This window comes from Giraffa tippelskirchi, chromosome 8, assembly GCF_054371585.1.
Source record: "Giraffa tippelskirchi isolate mGirTip1 chromosome 8, T2T-mGirTip1v1.2.pri, whole genome shotgun sequence".
Taxonomy (NCBI): domain Eukaryota; kingdom Metazoa; phylum Chordata; class Mammalia; order Artiodactyla; family Giraffidae; genus Giraffa; species Giraffa tippelskirchi.
Window position 1 is genome coordinate 67,297,139 of NC_137282.1, and position 20,891 is coordinate 67,318,029.

The 20,891-nt window shown below is 55.7% G+C and overlaps 3 protein-coding genes across 3 annotated transcripts; all 3 read right to left on the reverse strand.

Moving 5' to 3' along the window:
* Positions 1 to 901: 901 nt before the first annotated feature.
* On the reverse strand, positions 902 to 4,839 carry LOC145517332 (uncharacterized). Its single transcript, XM_081519611.1, has 3 exons — positions 4,669 to 4,839; positions 3,957 to 4,269; positions 902 to 3,704 (listed from the first exon to the last, which is right to left on the reverse strand). The coding sequence occupies exons 1-3, from the start codon at positions 4,801 to 4,803 to the stop codon at positions 3,076 to 3,078; spliced, it is 1,077 nt and encodes a 358-aa protein (XP_081375737.1). The 5' UTR covers positions 4,804 to 4,839; the 3' UTR covers positions 902 to 3,075.
* A 5,855-nt stretch (positions 4,840 to 10,694) lies between these two features.
* On the reverse strand, positions 10,695 to 12,500 carry LOC145517274 (uncharacterized). The gene is made up of 3 exons (XM_081519550.1): positions 12,312 to 12,500; positions 11,600 to 11,912; positions 10,695 to 11,347 (listed from the first exon to the last, which is right to left on the reverse strand). The coding sequence occupies exons 1-3, from the start codon at positions 12,444 to 12,446 to the stop codon at positions 10,719 to 10,721; spliced, it is 1,077 nt and encodes a 358-aa protein (XP_081375676.1). The 5' UTR covers positions 12,447 to 12,500; the 3' UTR covers positions 10,695 to 10,718.
* Positions 12,501 to 18,339: 5,839 nt separating this feature from the next.
* On the reverse strand, positions 18,340 to 20,146 carry LOC145517196 (uncharacterized). Its single transcript, XM_081519463.1, has 3 exons — positions 19,954 to 20,146; positions 19,242 to 19,554; positions 18,340 to 18,989 (listed from the first exon to the last, which is right to left on the reverse strand). Exons 1-3 carry the CDS (start codon positions 20,086 to 20,088, stop codon positions 18,361 to 18,363), a joined length of 1,077 nt encoding a protein of 358 aa, XP_081375589.1. The 5' UTR covers positions 20,089 to 20,146; the 3' UTR covers positions 18,340 to 18,360.
* Between the last annotated feature and the right edge of the window lie 745 nt (positions 20,147 to 20,891).

Below are 20,891 nucleotides of genomic sequence, written 5' to 3' on the forward strand. Positions count from 1 at the left end.
GATTAACTTCACACTGTTCTGCCCTCAGGGACACTGTCAAGGGGGAGTGAGGAGCAGCCTGCACTTCCAGCAGTGACCACACGGTGGGGCGAGTGCTGCTCTCCCCTCTGGGAGCCCCAGGCCACAGGCATCCCAGTGAGGAGCCAGCTCTGTGCTCAGCTGAAAGGAGTTAGTCTCTCAGGAGCCTCTGAGCCCTTCCGTTTGGATCACCCAGGGTGGGCATTTACTGTGACAGAAAAAATTGCCCTGAATTCCATGGACGGAAGAGCCTGGCTGTGTAGAGATCGTGAGTTGCCGTGAATCAGACACAACTGAGGACACAAAAATTCAATAGATTAAAACACTTTTTGGGTGTGGGGGGGAGTAAAAGGGGGTGATGTGGGTTTTTTTGTCTTATAAAATAGCCAAGGGAAATCTAGTTTAAACCTAAATTCACATATATGGGATAGGTATAGCTCTCCGTCACCCTATTAAAAAAACTACTAAACTTTTTTGAAAGTTTATTTTGTAGCTTCCTTGAGCACTTCATTGTGAAGCTTTTTTTTTTTTTTTTTCTGTGACTTTGGCCTCATTAAAAAGTACGGTTTGCCTTTACTGGATAATTTTGTTCATTGGTTTCTTAGGGAATCTTGGTAATATTTGAGTTTCCTGGGGAGTATGGTCACATGACCTGGCCCTGGCCAATCGGTGCCTTCCACCTCCTTGGCCACTGTGATTGGCTCCGGACTGGGGCAGTGCCCAGTCGGGGCCCAGGGCCGGGCCTCACGTTAGAAGCCAGGGGAAGAGGAGCTCTCGTCCTGCTGGGGTAGGGGAAGGGGTGGGGCCGGGGGAGGTCAGGCTCCATAAGTGGGAGGGGCGTGAGGTCCGCCTGCGGCAGTTGGTGACCTTCCTGCTCCCCTCAGGGCAGAGCCGCCGGCGTGAGAATGAGGGCGCTGCTGAGCCCAGGGACTGGGATGGCCTGTTGCTGCTGTGGTCCCAGAGCTCCACCCGAGACCTGAGGGAAGCCGTCTGCCCGTGAGTCCTCTCCCGCTTGTCTGTCAGCTTGTTTGAAACATGCTGGGTTTTCTGCCCAGCTGGCTAAGGGGAGTCCCTGGAAACGCAAGGGTGTGGGTTTTGGCAGACTTCAGGGAAGACATGCCAGATGAGCCTGGGAGACTCCAGCTTAATCTGGATTCAGGAGATATCTCCTCGGGCCAGCTAGTAATTGTAGGATAAGCCTAATGAGTCTTCACAGGATGAAGAGAGTAACGTGCCAAGGTAGCAATCGATGTCCTCATTCGAGAGGTTGAAGCTGGTGCTCAGAGAAGCGGGGAACTTGGCCAGAACAAGCAGGTGTGCACCCAGACAGAACCCCCAGATCCGGCCATTGGAGCTCAGGGAGGCCACTGGTGTGGCTTGTCCCTGTGGCAGGGGCCGAGGCATGCAGCCCACCCTGATTCCTGCGGGGGCCTGACTTGGGAAGTGCCATCTGGTAGCTTTGAGACTCACCAAACCAAATTGCACTGGAGAGAGGAAGGACACCTTCCTTCATCCACCCCCCACCCCCGCCGGATTCCCACATACCCTGACCCCTTTCTCTGGATTTCGGAGCCATTTCCAGAGTCCCGCTCATATGACCTCATTCGAAGTGCACTGTGGACGAGCTGCCATCTGCAGCTGCTACCACAGCAGCCAAGGGCTTTAGCTCCCGAGTACCTCCCTTCCTTTGGAACTTGGGGGCCCTCTACTCCCCACTTGCACACCACACACCTTTGCTGAGGATTGTGGGGACCCTCACTCAGTTTGCAGCACGTTGTAGCCATCCCTGTCCTCTCAATACCTCCCTTGAAACTCAGCTTGTGAGCTCCTTTGGAGCAGCGTGGCCCACCTGCAACACTGCAACGGAAGAGACACAGCTGACAGTGAAACAGCAGCTTAGATCTGACGGCCGGAAAGCTCTGTCAAAAGGGACCTCCCTCTTCACACCGTAGAGGCTCTAGGAGCCGCCAGGGTTTCGGAACCAGTGCTGGGGCCAAAAGGACTCCACAGCTGTTTTCCTTCCTGGGGAGGGTTCTGGCTCGAGTGGGAATGGCTCAAGTCTCCTAAGGTTCTGAAAGCCCACTGTGTGCAGATTCACGGTACACAGAGAGCAGAAGGTGGAGTCCTGTCCTGGAGGTGGTCACAGCTCACGGATGAGCCAGGCAGGCAGGCAGGCAGGGCATGAGAACACCTGAGCTGCCTTCATGAGTGAATGGTGTGGGGGCAGAGGAAGAGAAGCCGGTCTGCTCCCTCGTGTGGTGCCCAGGGCAGGTTGTCCCCAGAGGAATCCCTTACGACAGTGAGGACTATCACGGCTGTTTCCCAAGGGGTTCTGTCAGTGCGTGTCTTCCCCGGAGCGGTCAGGCCGTCTCTAAAATACACTGGCCATGGGCATTGCCTCTCCTTGGAACTTCCCATCTGTTTCTCTTTTTTATGGAACAGTGAATTTCTAGAGGGGTTCTGGGCCACAAGGATGTTGGGTCATTTTCTAGCCTTCTGTCATGAAGAACGCTTTCCTGGGCGTTGGGGTGGTTTGTTGTTCCAGCTCCCTTTCTTGGCTTCTTTTGGGAGCTGGTGCAACAAGAGGAGCTCAGCCTCTGCCTTCTGGCTGAGATGGCACCCTTCAAACAGCAATGCCTGCCTGGAGATAATGATGGCATTTGCCAAAAGGGCTTCGTTTGGCACATGGTATCTTGAAAGGACGTACAACGTCCTTTCAGCTATCAAAGGCTAGTTCAAAGGACATAAACATGAGAACTCTCCAGTGGAGTCTTACAGTAGGTGGAGCGTCCGAAAAAAACTCCTTCAGTCATTTCACTGAGAGTCATTGATTGGGGACACCAAGAATATAGGAAGGAATGCAGAAGGAAAAGATGAAACTGTGTTCAGGATCGGGCGGAGGGATGAACAGGGCGTGCTTGCCTTGAATCCAGGCTTTGTTGGGGGGTGGGGCATAAAGATGGAACGGGTCTGAAACTACAAAGTGGTGATGGTAACACAGTATCACCAGAGTTACACAACAGTGTTCCCAAATTGCAACAATGATGAAAAAGTTTACTAATCCCAACTTAACCAACAAAAATACAGGAAACCACGCAAAAAAGAAAACATCACCAGAAAGGTGGAAACAAACCAAATGCAAAGCAGTTCGGGGGAAAGGAACTCCATGTCCCCTGGGGGCAGACCGAGTTGACGGCGTCCACGGTGAGCAGACAGGGATGGAGGCTGCAGAGCCGACCGCTCCCCTGGACGTGGTGTTTCCGGCAAGGGCTCTGGGTCTCTGTCCAGAGCGGGGGCTCGTTCTCCCTGCAGGGGTGGGTGAGTCATCGTGGGCGTCTGGGTGTTGCGCGGGAGCCAGGGCAGGCTCTCCCTGCCGAGGCGGTGACTCCTCCTCTGCCTCGGGTTCTCCTGCCAAAGGCCGAGCAGGTAGAGGTGCACGTGGAGGTGGAGGTTCTGGCTGAGGGGGTGGGACATCAGTGCCTGGGGCTGGGGGTCCTGCAGGCACGGAGATCCGATCTGCCCGGTGTGCTGGCCAGTACCCAGCTGGCCTGGTGTCTCTGCGAGGGCAAGTCTCGGTTCTCCATCTGCCCTCGGTGGATCCCTGGGTCCTGCACCTGGAGCCACCACCTCTGTAGGGACAGGTCTGGGAAGTGGAGCCTGGTTCCAGTTGGAGGCCAGTGCTAGAGCTGTGGGAGAAGCATCGTTTGCCCGCAGGCCAGCCTTGGCATGTGCGTATCCCGGGACAGAAAGCTTCCAAGAGATTCCCAAAGAATACCCAGGGTCGGATGTCTTTTGGGACTGAAGTGTGCAAGATGGGGGGCGGGGGGTGTGAGGCCAGCGCTTGCTGCAGGCCCAGCAGCAGCTTTCGGGGACTCGTCCCTGTGTAGCTCAGCACCCCCTCCGCACACACTCCCGTACACCAGCCCCAGCGTCCTCACCTCTGTGCTCTGGCGTGCTGGGCTCCAGGTCCTCCTGCTGCCTCAGAGGCCGGGGTTCTCGGGACTCTGGGTCGGAGCCGGGTGTGCTGAGCTCCGTGGCAGCCTCAGACTGGGCCGCCGGGTGTATCCTGGGCGGTGTCTCGGCAGCAGGCCTTCCCCGCCTCCGCTTCGCCCCCGGTGGGGCTGATGCCTCCGTGGGCATGCTCACCTGGAGCCTGCACTGGGCCTCACGGGCGGGGGGGTGGTGCTCCGACCCCTCCCTCCGGGAGCTGGATGGGGTGTCCCCGTCCTCGGCCTCATCACGTGGGAAGCTCTGCAACGACAGTGACCGTCAGCCAGCCATGCTGGGAGTTTTCCGAGCTGGGCCTGGCCAGTGGAGCCGCTGCTTCGGCCTGCTCGAACTTCTCTGCCCAGAAGGGTCAGAGACGTGTGTCTGCTCAGATCCCCACCCGGGAGGAAAGAGACCCACCTGAGGGTGTGAGGTCAGCCTGGGCGGCCGGCCCTGCCCGCACTCTCCCCATCCCGCCCAGCATGCTCTCCCCTGGGGTGTGGACACAACTTGTCCGCAGGCTTCTGACCCCACATCCACCTGGGCTTCCTTGAGGGAGACACACCCCGAGAAACCCGCATCCACACACACAGGCAAAGGACCCGGTGTTTCCGGGTGGCATGGGAGAGGTGGCCTGGCCCGGCCTGGGGCTCCCCGTGTTACCTTTCTGTTTCTCCGGGCAAAGGGCCAGAGGCGTCTCGGGGGTGCCCTGAGCCAACGTCGACAGGGTGCCCACGCACACTGCCTGTGAGCTCTCCTGAGGCCCCGGCCTCTGGGCAGGGGCAAACAGCAGAACATCTCGGCAGCAAGTGATCTGGCTGGGGGCTCCTCTCCGCTCTCGAGGCCTGGATACCCGGGTTGCGGGTTCTGTTGGGTTCTGTTGCCGGCAGGTGACATCATTTCCTGGGGTTCGTGCTGAGGTCCCTTCCCCAAAACTTCCCAAGGGAATCTCTGGGTTTCTGACTGCTCGACCACCACCCTTAAGCCATGTGCAGGCACAGTGACACCCACCCAGCCCAGCCGACAGCCCTGGGGAGGCCTGGGTGCAGCCAGGGCCTGAGCTCCGAGGGCCCCGCTGCTCTCAGACCAGGCTCCTTCTTCTCATAAGTGGTGTGGCCCTGGACAAGCATATGCCCCTCAGGGTTTCCCCAGTCTCTCCATCTGCAGAGTGGCGGTCATTCTCCCATCTGCTTCCTAGGTCTGTCGGCCTACGAGCAGCTCCATGCCTTTCCACCTGGGGCCGATATCACGTGGAGCGTGTGCGCTGAGACTTCAGAAAGAAAGATTCCTTCCTGGGCTGACACAGCACAGAATGGGGCAGAACGAGGCCTGGATGTGCCGTGGTACCCAGGAAAAGGCACTCCCCCTCCTGACTGTTTTGAGACCCCGCATCCAAGTTGGAGGACCGAAAGGAAGACTCGAAGGTCTCCCTCTCTTATAGAAAAGAGTGGCCAACTTTCTGGTCCTCTGTTTCCATTGAGATTCTGTTCAAGTGTCCCAGCTCGGCTTCTGCGGGTGGCTGAGCTTCTAATGGCTCCCTGCGTTCTTGTCTTTTCCTCTCCAAACCTTCCGTCCTTTTCCCCCTTCTGGGGTGGATGGGCGCTGTCATTGCTTCTACCTTCGAGACAGATTGATGAAAAGTCTGGACCATCGACTCCTTTCCTCTCTTTGGTTCCGTGTCTCTCTCTGGCTGTGTCCCTCTCTTTTCCTTTCTCAATTCAGTCTGTGTCTTCCTCTTTCTCTCTCGTGTGTGGACGGATGGATGCTAGGAATGCACGTGTATATGATTAGATGAGGGTTATGTTTTAGGGATAGGTTAGAGGGAGAGAAAGGCTTTAGGTCGGAGTTGGTCATGGGGGAAGGGTCAAGGGTGGTGGTGGTGTTTCTTGGAATCTGAGTGCTGTGCATTCTTCGTCTCTTTCCATATGAACCCCTTCTCAGATACACCACTTGCAAGGAGTCTCTCGTGTTCCGTTTCCTCTCTTTTGCATTTGTGAATGCTTGCTTAGCTTCTCTGTTGTGAAGAGGTTCCATTGGATGGAAACCCATTGGTGTACTTCGTGTACCTCTTTCCCTTACTTGAAGAGACCCATTTCTACCTCCGCCCAGCAAATGGCAAGGAGACTCTGATGTTAAGGAGCCTTTGACCTACGCTTCTTTCTAGCTATCTCATGACATCAGCCTTTAGGGTGAGGTTTTCCCCGATATTGAGGTGGTCTGAGATCAAAACCAATAGCGTTCTTCAGATGTAGCTGTCTGGTTTTCCCATGGACATGTATTGAAGAGGCTTTCTTGTTCCCATTTGGATATTCTCCCCTTCTGTGTCAGAGATGAGTTGAGCATGGATGCTGGGGTCTGTGTCTGGACCCTCAACTTTATTCCATCGATCTGGATCTGTGTGTGTTGTTGTATTCCCAATAGCATACTGTCCGGCTCCTGCTGCTGCTGCTGCGGCTAAGTCACTTCAGTCGTGTCTGACTCTGCGCGACCCCATGGCCTGCAGCCTACCAGGCTCCTCCGTCCAGGGCATTTTCCAGGCAAGAGTACTGGAGTGGGTCGCCATTGCCTTCTCCGATACTCTCCTGAGGATCCTAGTTTGGTCGTCTGATTTCCTTTCACACAACCTTGGATGTCCGTATCGGGGCTTTTTCGTCGGATTGTATTGACAATTTAGGCTCTTTTCTGTTTCCGTACCCCTTTTGCAATTCTTGGTTGGGTGCGAAAATGCATTGGCATTTTGGGAGGAATAGCATCGAAGCTGTGGATTGCCTTGTGGGGCTGGGATATCATTTTCCAAATAGGAATTCTTTCAAGCCCTGAGCACAGCTTCTCTTTCCAGGGATTGGTGTGGGCTTGATCTTCCTTCTTCCATCTCTCGCCGTTTTGTGAGAACAGGTCCTTCCTTCCCTTCTGGGTTAGATGGACCCGTGGGGATCACTTCAGTGAATGGCATTGTCAGTGGGGGTGATAATTCCCTTCTCATTGGAAGACTTTGCTGTGAGTATTAGAAATGCAAGTGATTTCTCTTCCCCTTCCTCCCTGTCCATCTCTCAGAGCCACCGGGAAACAGAGGCCTCACCCAGGGTCACACAGGCCTGAGGAGGTACAACTAGACTGTTGATTCTTCAGGCCCTCAGTGCTGGACATCATCCGGGATACTCTGTGTGTGTCTTCCTCAGTCTGGTGTCCCTTCAGACCTTTCCCTAGTTTTCACAGGCTTGTTGTGTTGGTGTTCTTTGTCTGTTTGGAGACACATCCTTGATAAGCTTTGTGTTTCCACTCATTCGTCTCGCGATGTGTGACCTGTCTTTTGCTTTTGTACTGAGGTCTTTCCCACAGTAGATATCTTTGATTTTGCAAAGTCCACTGTATTCTCCTGGTTTTTTTTGTGGACTGCCTTTTAGTTTTGTGTGTGAAGACTCAAAGCACGTGTCCGGTTTCGGCTCATTGTTCCTCTAGATTTGTGACAAGTTTTCATGGAATGTTTGTCTAGGGATAACTGGAAGTGAACTCGGTGTAAGGTGTCAAGTCTCCATCTTCATTCATGTCATCCCCTGCAGTTTCCAATACCCTGTTCCTGAGTGGTATTGGAGACCTTGAGGGAAGTTTGCTTGCATTGGAGTTTGCGTTTCCACCTTGATTAACTTCACACTGTTCTGCCCTCAGGGACACTGTCAAGGGGGAGTGAGGAGCAGCCTGCACTTCCAGCAGTGACCACACGGTGGGGCGAGTGCTGCTCTCCCCTCTGGGAGCCCCAGGCCACAGGCATCCCAGTGAGGAGCCAGCTCTGTGCTCAGCTGAAAGGAGTTAGTCTCTCAGGAGCCTCTGAGCCCTTCCGTTTGGATCACCCAGGGTGGGCATTTACTGTGACAGAAAAAATTGCCCTGAATTCCATGGACGGAAGAGCCTGGCTGTGTAGAGATCGTGAGTTGCCGTGAATCAGACACAACTGAGGACACAAAAATTCAATAGATTAAAACACTTTTTGGGTGTGGGGGGGAGTAAAAGGGGGTGATGTGGGTTTTTTTGTCTTATAAAATAGCCAAGGGAAATCTAGTTTAAACCTAAATTCACATATATGGGATAGGTATAGCTCTCCGTCACCCTATTAAAAAAACTACTAAACTTTTTTGAAAGTTTATTTTGTAGCTTCCTTGAGCACTTCATTGTGAAGCTTTTTTTTTTTTTTTTTCTGTGACTTTGGCCTCATTAAAAAGTACGGTTTGCCTTTACTGGATAATTTTGTTCATTGGTTTCTTAGGGAATCTTGGTAATATTTGAGTTTCCTGGGGAGTATGGTCACATGACCTGGCCCTGGCCAATCGGTGCCTTCCACCTCCTTGGCCACTGTGATTGGCTCCGGACTGGGGCAGTGCCCAGTCGGGGCCCAGGGCCGGGCCTCACGTTAGAAGCCAGGGGAAGAGGAGCTCTCGTCCTGCTGGGGTAGGGGAAGGGGTGGGGCCGGGGGAGGTCAGGCTCCATAAGTGGGAGGGGCGTGAGGTCCGCCTGCGGCAGTTGGTGACCTTCCTGCTCCCCTCAGGGCAGAGCCGCCGGCGTGAGAATGAGGGCGCTGCTGAGCCCAGGGACTGGGATGGCCTGTTGCTGCTGTGGTCCCAGAGCTCCACCCGAGACCTGAGGGAAGCCGTCTGCCCGTGAGTCCTCTCCCGCTTGTCTGTCAGCTTGTTTGAAACATGCTGGGTTTTCTGCCCAGCTGGCTAAGGGGAGTCCCTGGAAACGCAAGGGTGTGGGTTTTGGCAGACTTCAGGGAAGACATGCCAGATGAGCCTGGGAGACTCCAGCTTAATCTGGATTCAGGAGATATCTCCTCGGGCCAGCTAGTAATTGTAGGATAAGCCTAATGAGTCTTCACAGGATGAAGAGAGTAACGTGCCAAGGTAGCAATCGATGTCCTCATTCGAGAGGTTGAAGCTGGTGCTCAGAGAAGCGGGGAACTTGGCCAGAACAAGCAGGTGTGCACCCAGACAGAACCCCCAGATCCGGCCATTGGAGCTCAGGGAGGCCACTGGTGTGGCTTGTCCCTGTGGCAGGGGCCGAGGCATGCAGCCCACCCTGATTCCTGCGGGGGCCTGACTTGGGAAGTGCCATCTGGTAGCTTTGAGACTCACCAAACCAAATTGCACTGGAGAGAGGAAGGACACCTTCCTTCATCCACCCCCCACCCCCGCCGGATTCCCACATACCCTGACCCCTTTCTCTGGATTTCGGAGCCATTTCCAGAGTCCCGCTCATATGACCTCATTCGAAGTGCACTGTGGACGAGCTGCCATCTGCAGCTGCTACCACAGCAGCCAAGGGCTTTAGCTCCCGAGTACCTCCCTTCCTTTGGAACTTGGGGGCCCTCTACTCCCCACTTGCACACCACACACCTTTGCTGAGGATTGTGGGGACCCTCACTCAGTTTGCAGCACGTTGTAGCCATCCCTGTCCTCTCAATACCTCCCTTGAAACTCAGCTTGTGAGCTCCTTTGGAGCAGCGTGGCCCACCTGCAACACTGCAACGGAAGAGACACAGCTGACAGTGAAACAGCAGCTTAGATCTGACGGCCGGAAAGCTCTGTCAAAAGGGACCTCCCTCTTCACACCGTAGAGGCTCTAGGAGCCGCCAGGGTTTCGGAACCAGTGCTGGGGCCAAAAGGACTGCACAGCTGTTTTCCTTCCTGGGGAGGGTTCTGGCTCGAGTGGGAATGGCTCAAGTCTCCTAAGGTTCTGAAAGCCCACTGTGTGCAGATTCACGGTACACAGAGAGCAGAAGGTGGAGTCCTGTCCTGGAGGTGGTCACAGCTCACGGATGAGCCAGGCAGGCAGGCAGGCAGGGCATGAGAACACCTGAGCTGCCTTCATGAGTGAATGGTGTGGGGGCAGAGGAAGAGAAGCCGGTCTGCTCCCTCGTGTGGTGCCCAGGGCAGGTTGTCCCCAGAGGAATCCCTTACGACAGTGAGGACTATCACGGCTGTTTCCCAAGGGGTTCTGTCAGTGCGTGTCTTCCCCGGAGCGGTCAGGCCGTCTCTAAAATACACTGGCCATGGGCATTGCCTCTCCTTGGAACTTCCCATCTGTTTCTCTTTTTTATGGAACAGTGAATTTCTAGAGGGGTTCTGGGCCACAAGGATGTTGGGTCATTTTCTAGCCTTCTGTCATGAAGAACGCTTTCCTGGGCGTTGGGGTGGTTTGTTGTTCCAGCTCCCTTTCTTGGCTTCTTTTGGGAGCTGGTGCAACAAGAGGAGCTCAGCCTCTGCCTTCTGGCTGAGATGGCACCCTTCAAACAGCAATGCCTGCCTGGAGATAATGATGGCATTTGCCAAAAGGGCTTCGTTTGGCACATGGTATCTTGAAAGGACGTACAACGTCCTTTCAGCTATCAAAGGCTAGTTCAAAGGACATAAACATGAGAACTCTCCAGTGGAGTCTTACAGTAGGTGGAGCGTCCGAAAAAAACTCCTTCAGTCATTTCACTGAGAGTCATTGATTGGGGACACCAAGAATATAGGAAGGAATGCAGAAGGAAAAGATGAAACTGTGTTCAGGATCGGGCGGAGGGATGAACAGGGCGTGCTTGCCTTGAATCCAGGCTTTGTTGGGGGGTGGGGCATAAAGATGGAACGGGTCTGAAACTACAAAGTGGTGATGGTAACACAGTATCACCAGAGTTACACAACAGTGTTCCCAAATTGCAACAATGATGAAAAAGTTTACTAATCCCAACTTAACCAACAAAAATACAGGAAACCACGCAAAAAAGAAAACATCACCAGAAAGGTGGAAACAAACCAAATGCAAAGCAGTTCGGGGGAAAGGAACTCCATGTCCCCTGGGGGCAGACCGAGTTGACGGCGTCCACGGTGAGCAGACAGGGATGGAGGCTGCAGAGCCGACCGCTCCCCTGGACGTGGTGTTTCCGGCAAGGGCTCTGGGTCTCTGTCCAGAGCGGGGGCTCGTTCTCCCTGCAGGGGTGGGTGAGTCATCGTGGGCGTCTGGGTGTTGCGCGGGAGCCAGGGCAGGCTCTCCCTGCCGAGGCGGTGACTCCTCCTCTGCCTCGGGTTCTCCTGCCAAAGGCCGAGCAGGTAGAGGTGCACGTGGAGGTGGAGGTTCTGGCTGAGGGGGTGGGACATCAGTGCCTGGGGCTGGGGGTCCTGCAGGCACGGAGATCCGATCTGCCCGGTGTGCTGGCCAGTACCCAGCTGGCCTGGTGTCTCTGCGAGGGCAAGTCTCGGTTCTCCATCTGCCCTCGGTGGATCCCTGGGTCCTGCACCTGGAGCCACCACCTCTGTAGGGACAGGTCTGGGAAGTGGAGCCTGGTTCCAGTTGGAGGCCAGTGCTAGAGCTGTGGGAGAAGCATCGTTTGCCCGCAGGCCAGCCTTGGCATGTGCGTATCCCGGGACAGAAAGCTTCCAAGAGATTCCCAAAGAATACCCAGGGTCGGATGTCTTTTGGGACTGAAGTGTGCAAGATGGGGGGCGGGGGGTGTGAGGCCAGCGCTTGCTGCAGGCCCAGCAGCAGCTTTCGGGGACTCGTCCCTGTGTAGCTCAGCACCCCCTCCGCACACACTCCCGTACACCAGCCCCAGCGTCCTCACCTCTGTGCTCTGGCGTGCTGGGCTCCAGGTCCTCCTGCTGCCTCAGAGGCCGGGGTTCTCGGGACTCTGGGTCGGAGCCGGGTGTGCTGAGCTCCGTGGCAGCCTCAGACTGGGCCGCCGGGTGTATCCTGGGCGGTGTCTCGGCAGCAGGCCTTCCCCGCCTCCGCTTCGCCCCCGGTGGGGCTGATGCCTCCGTGGGCACGCTCACCTGGAGCCTGCACTGGGCCTCACGGGCGGGGGGGTGGTGCTCCGACCCCTCCCTCCGGGAGCTGGATGGGGTGTCCCCGTCCTCGGCCTCATCACGTGGGAAGCTCTGCAACGACAGTGACCGTCAGCCAGCCATGCTGGGAGTTTTCCGAGCTGGGCCTGGCCAGTGGAGCCGCTGCTTCGGCCTGCTCGAACTTCTCTGCCCAGAAGGGTCAGAGACGTGTGTCTGCTCAGATCCCCACCCGGGAGGAAAGAGACCCACCTGAGGGTGTGAGGTCAGCCTGGGCGGCCGGCCCTGCCCGCACTCTCCCCATCCCGCCCAGCATGCTCTCCCCTGGGGTGTGGACACAACTTGTCCGCAGGCTTCTGACCCCACATCCACCTGGGCTTCCTTGAGGGAGACACACCCCGAGAAACCCGCATCCACACACACAGGCAAAGGACCCGGTGTTTCCGGGTGGCATGGGAGAGGTGGCCTGGCCCGGCCTGGGGCTCCCCGTGTTACCTTTCTGTTTCTCCGGGCAAAGGGCCAGAGGCGTCTCGGGGGTGCCCTGAGCCAACGTCGACAGGGTGCCCACGCACACTGCCTGTGAGCTCTCCTGAGGCCCCGGCCTCTGGGCAGGGGCAAACAGCAGAACATCTCGGCAGCAAGTGATCTGGCTGGGGGCTCCTCTCCGCTCTCGAGGCCTGGATACCCGGGTTGCGGGTTCTGTTGGGTTCTGTTGCCGGCAGGTGACATCATTTCCTGGGGTTCGTGCTGAGGTCCCTTCCCCAAAACTTCCCAAGGGAATCTCTGGGTTTCTGACTGCTCGACCACCACCCTTAAGCCATGTGCAGGCACAGTGACACCCACCCAGCCCAGCCGACAGCCCTGGGGAGGCCTGGGTGCAGCCAGGGCCTGAGCTCCGAGGGCCCCGCTGCTCTCAGACCAGGCTCCTTCTTCTCATAAGTGGTGTGGCCCTGGACAAGCATATGCCCCTCAGGGTTTCCCCAGTCTCTCCATCTGCAGAGTGGCGGTCATTCTCCCATCTGCTTCCTAGGTCTGTCGGCCTACGAGCAGCTCCATGCCTTTCCACCTGGGGCCGATATCACGTGGAGCGTGTGCGCTGAGACTTCAGAAAGAAAGATTCCTTCCTGGGCTGACACAGCACAGAATGGGGCAGAACGAGGCCTGGATGTGCCGTGGTACCCAGGAAAAGGCACTCCCCCTCCTGACTGTTTTGAGACCCCGCATCCAAGTTGGAGGACCGAAAGGAAGACTCGAAGGTCTCCCTCTCTTATAGAAAAGAGTGGCCAACTTTCTGGTCCTCTGTTTCCATTGAGATTCTGTTCAAGTGTCCCAGCTCGGCTTCTGCGGGTGGCTGAGCTTCTAATGGCTCCCTGCGTTCTTGTCTTTTCCTCTCCAAACCTTCCGTCCTTTTCCCCCTTCTGGGGTGGATGGGCGCTGTCATTGCTTCTACCTTCGAGACAGATTGATGAAAAGTCTGGACCATCGACTCCTTTCCTCTCTTTGGTTCCGTGTCTCTCTCTGGCTGTGTCCCTCTCTTTTCCTTTCTCAATTCAGTCTGTGTCTTCCTCTTTCTCTCTCGTGTGTGGACGGATGGATGCTAGGAATGCACGTGTATATGATTAGATGAGGGTTATGTTTTAGGGATAGGTTAGAGGGAGAGAAAGGCTTTAGGTCGGAGTTGGTCATGGGGGAAGGGTCAAGGGTGGTGGTGGTGTTTCTTGGAATCTGAGTGCTGTGCATTCTTCGTCTCTTTCCATATGAACCCCTTCTCAGATACACCACTTGCAAGGAGTCTCTCGTGTTCCGTTTCCTCTCTTTTGCATTTGTGAATGCTTGCTTAGCTTCTCTGTTGTGAAGAGGTTCCATTGGATGGAAACCCATTGGTGTACTTCGTGTACCTCTTTCCCTTACTTGAAGAGACCCATTTCTACCTCCGCCCAGCAAATGGCAAGGAGACTCTGATGTTAAGGAGCCTTTGACCTACGCTTCTTTCTAGCTATCTCATGACATCAGCCTTTAGGGTGAGGTTTTCCCCGATATTGAGGTGGTCTGAGATCAAAACCAATAGCGTTCTTCAGATGTAGCTGTCTGGTTTTCCCATGGACATGTATTGAAGAGGCTTTCTTGTTCCCATTTGGATATTCTCCCCTTCTGTGTCAGAGATGAGTTGAGCATGGATGCTGGGGTCTGTGTCTGGACCCTCAACTTTATTCCATCGATCTGGATCTGTGTGTGTTGTTGTATTCCCAATAGCATACTGTCCGGCTCCTGCTGCTGCTGCTGCGGCTAAGTCACTTCAGTCGTGTCTGACTCTGCGCGACCCCATGGCCTGCAGCCTACCAGGCTCCTCCGTCCAGGGCATTTTCCAGGCAAGAGTACTGGAGTGGGTCGCCATTGCCTTCTCCGATACTCTCCTGAGGATCCTAGTTTGGTCGTCTAATTTCCTTTCACACAACCTTGGATGTCCGTATCGGGGCTTTTTCGTCGGATTGTATTGACAATTTAGGCTCTTTTCTGTTTCCGTACCCCTTTTGCAATTCTTGGTTGGGTGCGAAAATGCATTGGCATTTTGGGAGGAATAGCATCGAAGCTGTGGATTGCCTTGTGGGGCTGGGATATCATTTTCCAAATAGGAATTCTTTCAAGCCCTGAGCACAGCTTCTCTTTCCAGGGATTGGTGTGGGCTTGATCTTCCTTCTTCCATCTCTCGCCGTTTTGTGAGAACAGGTCCTTCCTTCCCTTCTGGGTTAGATGGACCCGTGGGGATCACTTCAGTGAATGGCATTGTCAGTGGGGGTGATAATTCCCTTCTCATTGGAAGACTTTGCTGTGAGTATTAGAAATGCAAGTGATTTCTCTTCCCCTTCCTCCCTGTCCATCTCTCAGAGCCACCGGGAAACAGAGGCCTCACCCAGGGTCACACAGGCCTGAGGAGGTACAACTAGACTGTTGATTCTTCAGGCCCTCAGTGCTGGACATCATCCGGGATACTCTGTGTGTGTCTTCCTCAGTCTGGTGTCCCTTCAGACCTTTCCCTAGTTTTCACAGGCTTGTTGTGTTGGTGTTCTTTGTCTGTTTGGAGACACATCCTTGATAAGCTTTGTGTTTCCACTCATTCGTCTCGCGATGTGTGACCTGTCTTTTGCTTTTGTACTGAGGTCTTTCCCACAGTAGATATCTTTGATTTTGCAAAGTCCACTGTATTCTCCTGGTTTTTTTTGTGGACTGCCTTTTAGTTTTGTGTGTGAAGACTCAAAGCACGTGTCCGGTTTCGGCTCATTGTTCCTCTAGATTTGTGACAAGTTTTCATGGAATGTTTGTCTAGGGATAACTGGAAGTGAACTCGGTGTAAGGTGTCAAGTCTCCATCTTCATTCATGTCATCCCCTGCAGTTTCCAATACCCTGTTCCTGAGTGGTATTGGAGACCTTGAGGGAAGTTTGCTTGCATTGGAGTTTGCGTTTCCACCTTGATTAACTTCACACTGTTCTGCCCTCAGGGACACTGTCAAGGGGGAGTGAGGAGCAGCCTGCACTTCCAGCAGTGACCACACGGTGGGGCGAGTGCTGCTCTCCCCTCTGGGAGCCCCAGGCCACAGGCATCCCAGTGAGGAGCCAGCTCTGTGCTCAGCTGAAAGGAGTTAGTCTCTCAGGAGCCTCTGAGCCCTTCCGTTTGGATCACCCAGGGTGGGCATTTACTGTGACAGAAAAAATTGCCCTGAATTCCATGGACGGAAGAGCCTGGCTGTGTAGAGATCGTGAGTTGCCGTGAATCAGACACAACTGAGGACACAAAAATTCAATAGATTAAAACACTTTTTGGGTGTGGGGGGGAGTAAAAGGGGGTGATGTGGGTTTTTTTGTCTTATAAAATAGCCAAGGGAAATCTAGTTTAAACCTAAATTCACATATATGGGATAGGTATAGCTCTCCGTCACCCTATTAAAAAAACTACTAAACTTTTTTGAAAGTTTATTTTGTAGCTTCCTTGAGCACTTCATTGTGAAGCTTTTTTTTTTTTTTTTCTGTGACTTTGGCCTCATTAAAAAGTACGGTTTGCCTTTACTGGATAATTTTGTTCATTGGTTTCTTAGGGAATCTTGGTAATATTTGAGTTTCCTGGGGAGTATGGTCACATGACCTGGCCCTGGCCAATCGGTGCCTTCCACCTCCTTGGCCACTGTGATTGGCTCCGGACTGGGGCAGTGCCCAGTCGGGGCCCAGGGCCGGGCCTCACGTTAGAAGCCAGGGGAAGAGGAGCTCTCGTCCTGCTGGGGTAGGGGAAGGGGTGGGGCCGGGGGAGGTCAGGCTCCATAAGTGGGAGGGGCGTGAGGTCCGCCTGCGGCAGTTGGTGACCTTCCTGCTCCCCTCAGGGCAGAGCCGCCGGCGTGAGAATGAGGGCGCTGCTGAGCCCAGGGACTGGGATGGCCTGTTGCTGCTGTGGTCCCAGAGCTCCACCCGAGACCTGAGGGAAGCCGTCTGCCCGTGAGTCCTCTCCCGCTTGTCTGTCAGCTTGTTTGAAACATGCTGGGTTTTCTGCCCAGCTGGCTAAGGGGAGTCCCTGGAAACGCAAGGGTGTGGGTTTTGGCAGACTTCAGGGAAGACATGCCAGATGAGCCTGGGAGACTCCAGCTTAATCTGGATTCAGGAGATATCTCCTCGGGCCAGCTAGTAATTGTAGGATAAGCCTAATGAGTCTTCACAGGATGAAGAGAGTAACGTGCCAAGGTAGCAATCGATGTCCTCATTCGAGAGGTTGAAGCTGGTGCTCAGAGAAGCGGGGAACTTGGCCAGAACAAGCAGGTGTGCACCCAGACAGAACCCCCAGATCCGGCCATTGGAGCTCAGGGAGGCCACTGGTGTGGCTTGTCCCTGTGGCAGGGGCCGAGGCATGCAGCCCACCCTGATTCCTGCGGGGGCCTGACTTGGGAAGTGCCATCTGGTAGCTTTGAGACTCACCAAACCAAATTGCACTGGAGAGAGGAAGGACACCTTCCTTCATCCACCCCCCACCCCCGCCGGATTCCCACATACCCTGACCCCTTTCTCTGGATTTCGGAGCCATTTCCAGAGTCCCGCTCATATGACCTCATTCGAAGTGCACTGTGGACGAGCTGCCATCTGCAGCTGCTACCACAGCAGCCAAGGGCTTTAGCTCCCGAGTACCTCCCTTCCTTTGGAACTTGGGGGCCCTCTACTCCCCACTTGCACACCACACACCTTTGCTGAGGATTGTGGGGACCCTCACTCAGTTTGCAGCACGTTGTAGCCATCCCTGTCCTCTCAATACCTCCCTTGAAACTCAGCTTGTGAGCTCCTTTGGAGCAGCGTGGCCCACCTGCAACACTGCAACGGAAGAGACACAGCTGACAGTGAAACAGCAGCTTAGATCTGACGGCCGGAAAGCTCTGTCAAAAGGGACCTCCCTCTTCACACCGTAGAGGCTCTAGGAGCCGCCAGGGTTTCGGAACCAGTGCTGGGGCCAAAAGGACTGCACAGCTGTTTTCCTTCCTGGGGAGGGTTCTGGCTCGAGTGGGAATGGCTCAAGTCTCCTAAGGTTCTGAAAGCCCACTGTGTGCAGATTCACGGTACACAGAGAGCAGAAGGTGGAGTCCTGTCCTGGAGGTGGTCACAGCTCACGGATGAGCCAGGCAGGCAGGCAGGCAGGGCATGAGAACACCTGAGCTGCCTTCATGAGTGAATGGTGTGGGGGCAGAGGAAGAGAAGCCGGTCTGCTCCCTCGTGTGGTGCCCAGGGCAGGTTGTCCCCAGAGGAATCCCTTACGACAGTGAGGACTATCACGGCTGTTTCCCAAGGGGTTCTGTCAGTGCGTGTCTTCCCCGGAGCGGTCAGGCCGTCTCTAAAATACACTGGCCATGGGCATTGCCTCTCCTTGGAACTTCCCATCTGTTTCTCTTTTTTATGGAACAGTGAATTTCTAGAGGGGTTCTGGGCCACAAGGATGTTGGGTCATTTTCTAGCCTTCTGTCATGAAGAACGCTTTCCTGGGCGTTGGGGTGGTTTGTTGTTCCAGCTCCCTTTCTTGGCTTCTTTTGGGAGCTGGTGCAACAAGAGGAGCTCAGCCTCTGCCTTCTGGCTGAGATGGCACCCTTCAAACAGCAATGCCTGCCTGGAGATAATGATGGCATTTGCCAAAAGGGCTTCGTTTGGCACATGGTATCTTGAAAGGACGTACAACGTCCTTTCAGCTATCAAAGGCTAGTTCAAAGGACATAAACATGAGAACTCTCCAGTGGAGTCTTACAGTAGGTGGAGCGTCCGAAAAAAACTCCTTCAGTCATTTCACTGAGAGTCATTGATTGGGGACACCAAGAATATAGGAAGGAATGCAGAAGGAAAAGATGAAACTGTGTTCAGGATCGGGCGGAGGGATGAACAGGGCGTGCTTGCCTTGAATCCAGGCTTTGTTGGGGGGTGGGGCATAAAGATGGAACGGGTCTGAAACTACAAAGTGGTGATGGTAACACAGTATCACCAGAGTTACACAACAGTGTTCCCAAATTGCAACAATGATGAAAAAGTTTACTAATCCCAACTTAACCAACAAAAATACAGGAAACCACGCAAAAAAGAAAACATCACCAGAAAGGTGGAAACAAACCAAATGCAAAGCAGTTCGGGGGAAAGGAACTCCATGTCCCCTGGGGGCAGACCGAGTTGACGGCGTCCACGGTGAGCAGACAGGGATGGAGGCTGCAGAGCCGACCGCTCCCCTGGACGTGGTGTTTCCGGCAAGGGCTCTGGGTCTCTGTCCAGAGCGGGGGCTCGTTCTCCCTGCAGGGGTGGGTGAGTCATCGTGGGCGTCTGGGTGTTGCGCGGGAGCCAGGGCAGGCTCTCCCTGCCGAGGCGGTGACTCCTCCTCTGCCTCGGGTTCTCCTGCCAAAGGCCGAGCAGGTAGAGGTGCACGTGGAGGTGGAGGTTCTGGCTGAGGGGGTGGGACATCAGTGCCTGGGGCTGGGGGTCCTGCAGGCACGGAGATCCGATCTGCCCGGTGTGCTGGCCAGTACCCAGCTGGCCTGGTGTCTCTGCGAGGGCAAGTCTCGGTTCTCCATCTGCCCTCGGTGGATCCCTGGGTCCTGCACCTGGAGCCACCACCTCTGTAGGGACAGGTCTGGGAAGTGGAGCCTGGTTCCAGTTGGAGGCCAGTGCTAGAGCTGTGGGAGAAGCATCGTTTGCCCGCAGGCCAGCCTTGGCATGTGCGTATCCCGGGACAGAAAGCTTCCAAGAGATTCCCAAAGAATACCCAGGGTCGGCTGTCTTTTGGGACTGAAGTGTGCAAGATGGGGGGCGGGGGGTGTGAGGCCAGCGCTTGCTGCAGGCCCAGCAGCAGCTTTCGGGGACTCGTCCCTGTGTAGCTCAGCACCCTCTCCGCACACACTCCCGTACACCAGCCCCAGCGTCCTCACCTCTGTGCTCTGGCGTGCTGGGCTCCAGGTCCTCCTGCTGCCTCAGAGGCCGGGGTTCTCGGGACTCTGGGTCGGAGCCGGGTGTGCTGAGCTCCGTGGCAGCCTCAGACTGGGCCGCCGGGTGTATCCTGGGCGGTGTCTCGGCAGCAGGCCTTCCCCGCCTCCGCTTCGCCCCCGGTGGGGCTGATGCCTCCGTGGGCACGCTCACCTGGAGCCTGCACTGGGCCTCACGGGCGGGGGGGTGGTGCTCCGACCCCTCCCTCCGGGAGCTGGATGGGGTGTCCCCGTCCTCGGCCTCATCACGTGGGAAGCTCTGCAACGACAGTGACCGTCAGCCAGCCATGCTGGGAGTTTTCCGAGCTGGGCCTGGCCAGTGGAGCCGCTGCTTCGGCCTGCTCGAACTTCTCTGCCCAGAAGGGTCAGAGACGTGTGTCTGCTCAGATCCCCACCCGGGAGGAAAGAGACCCACCTGAGGGTGTGAGGTCAGCCTGGGCGGCCGGCCCTGCCCGCACTCTCCCCATCCCGCCCAGCATGCTCTCCCCTGGGGTGTGGACACAACTTGTCCGCAGGCTTCTGACCCCACATCCACCTGGGCTTCCTTGAGGGAGACACACCCCGAGAAACCCGCATCCACACACACAGGCAAAGGACCCGGTGTTTCCGGGTGGCATGGGAGAGGTGGCCTGGCCCGGCCTGGGGCTCCCCGTGTTACCTTTCTGTTTCTCCGGGCAAAGGGCCAGAGGCGTCTCGGGGGTGCCCTGAGCCAACGTCGACAGGGTGCCCACGCACACTGCCTGTGAGCTCTCCTGAGGCCCCGGCCTCTGGGCAGGGGCAAACAGCAGAACATCTCGGCAGCAAGTGATCTGGCTGGGGGCTCCTCTCCGCTCTCGAGGCCTGGATACCCGGGTTGCGGGTTCTGTTGGGTTCTGTTGCCGGCAGGTGACATCATTTCCTGGGGTTCGTGCTGAGGTCCCTTCCCCAAAACTTCCCAAGCGAATCCCTGGGTTTCTGACTGCTCGACCACCACCCTTAAGCCATGTGCAGGCACAGTGACACCCACCCAGCCCAGCCGACAGCCCTGGGGAGGCCTGGGTGCAGCCAGGGCCTGAGCTCCGAGGGCCCCGCTGCTCTCAGACCAGGCTCCTTCTTCTCATAAGTGGTGTGGCCCTGGACAAGCATATGCCCCTCAGGGTTTCCCCAGTCTCTCCATCTGCAGAGTGGCGGTCATTCTCCCATCTGCTTCCTAGGTCTGTCGGCCTACGAGCAGCTCCATGCCTTTCCACCTGGGGCCGATATCACGTGGAGCGTGTGTGCTGAGACTTCAGAAAGAAAGATTCCTTCCTGGGCTGACACAGCACAGAATGGGGCAGAACGAGGCCTGGATGTGCCGTGGTACCCAGGAAAAGGCACTCCCCCTCCTGACTGTTTTGAGACCCCGCATCCAAGTTGGAGGACCGAAAGGAAGACTCGAAGGTCTCCCTCTCTTATAGAAAAGAGTGGCCAACTTTCTGGTCCTCTGTTTCCATTGAGATTCTGTTCAAGTGTCCCAGCTCGGCTTCTGCGGGTGGCTGAGCTTCTAATGGCTCCCTGCGTTCTTGTCTTTTCCTCTCCAAACCTTCCGTCCTTTTCCCCCTTCTGGGGTGGATGGGC

Coding starts and splice junctions, on each gene's coding strand:
- LOC145517332 (XM_081519611.1), bottom strand. CDS start 4,803: ATGTTCTGCTGTTTGCCCCTGCCCAGAGGCCGGGGCCTCAGGAGAGCT. Junction 4,270..4,668: donor TTGCCCGGAGAAACAGAAAG/GTAACACGGGGA, acceptor CTGTCGTTGCAG/AGCTTCCCACGTGATGAGGC. Junction 3,705..3,956: donor CAGCACGCCAGAGCACAGAG/GTGAGGACGCTG, acceptor CTTCTCCCACAG/CTCTAGCACTGGCCTCCAAC.
- LOC145517274 (XM_081519550.1), bottom strand. CDS start 12,446: ATGTTCTGCTGTTTGCCCCTGCCCAGAGGCCGGGGCCTCAGGAGAGCT. Junction 11,913..12,311: donor TTGCCCGGAGAAACAGAAAG/GTAACACGGGGA, acceptor CTGTCGTTGCAG/AGCTTCCCACGTGATGAGGC. Junction 11,348..11,599: donor CAGCACGCCAGAGCACAGAG/GTGAGGACGCTG, acceptor CTTCTCCCACAG/CTCTAGCACTGGCCTCCAAC.
- LOC145517196 (XM_081519463.1), bottom strand. CDS start 20,088: ATGTTCTGCTGTTTGCCCCTGCCCAGAGGCCGGGGCCTCAGGAGAGCT. Junction 19,555..19,953: donor TTGCCCGGAGAAACAGAAAG/GTAACACGGGGA, acceptor CTGTCGTTGCAG/AGCTTCCCACGTGATGAGGC. Junction 18,990..19,241: donor CAGCACGCCAGAGCACAGAG/GTGAGGACGCTG, acceptor CTTCTCCCACAG/CTCTAGCACTGGCCTCCAAC.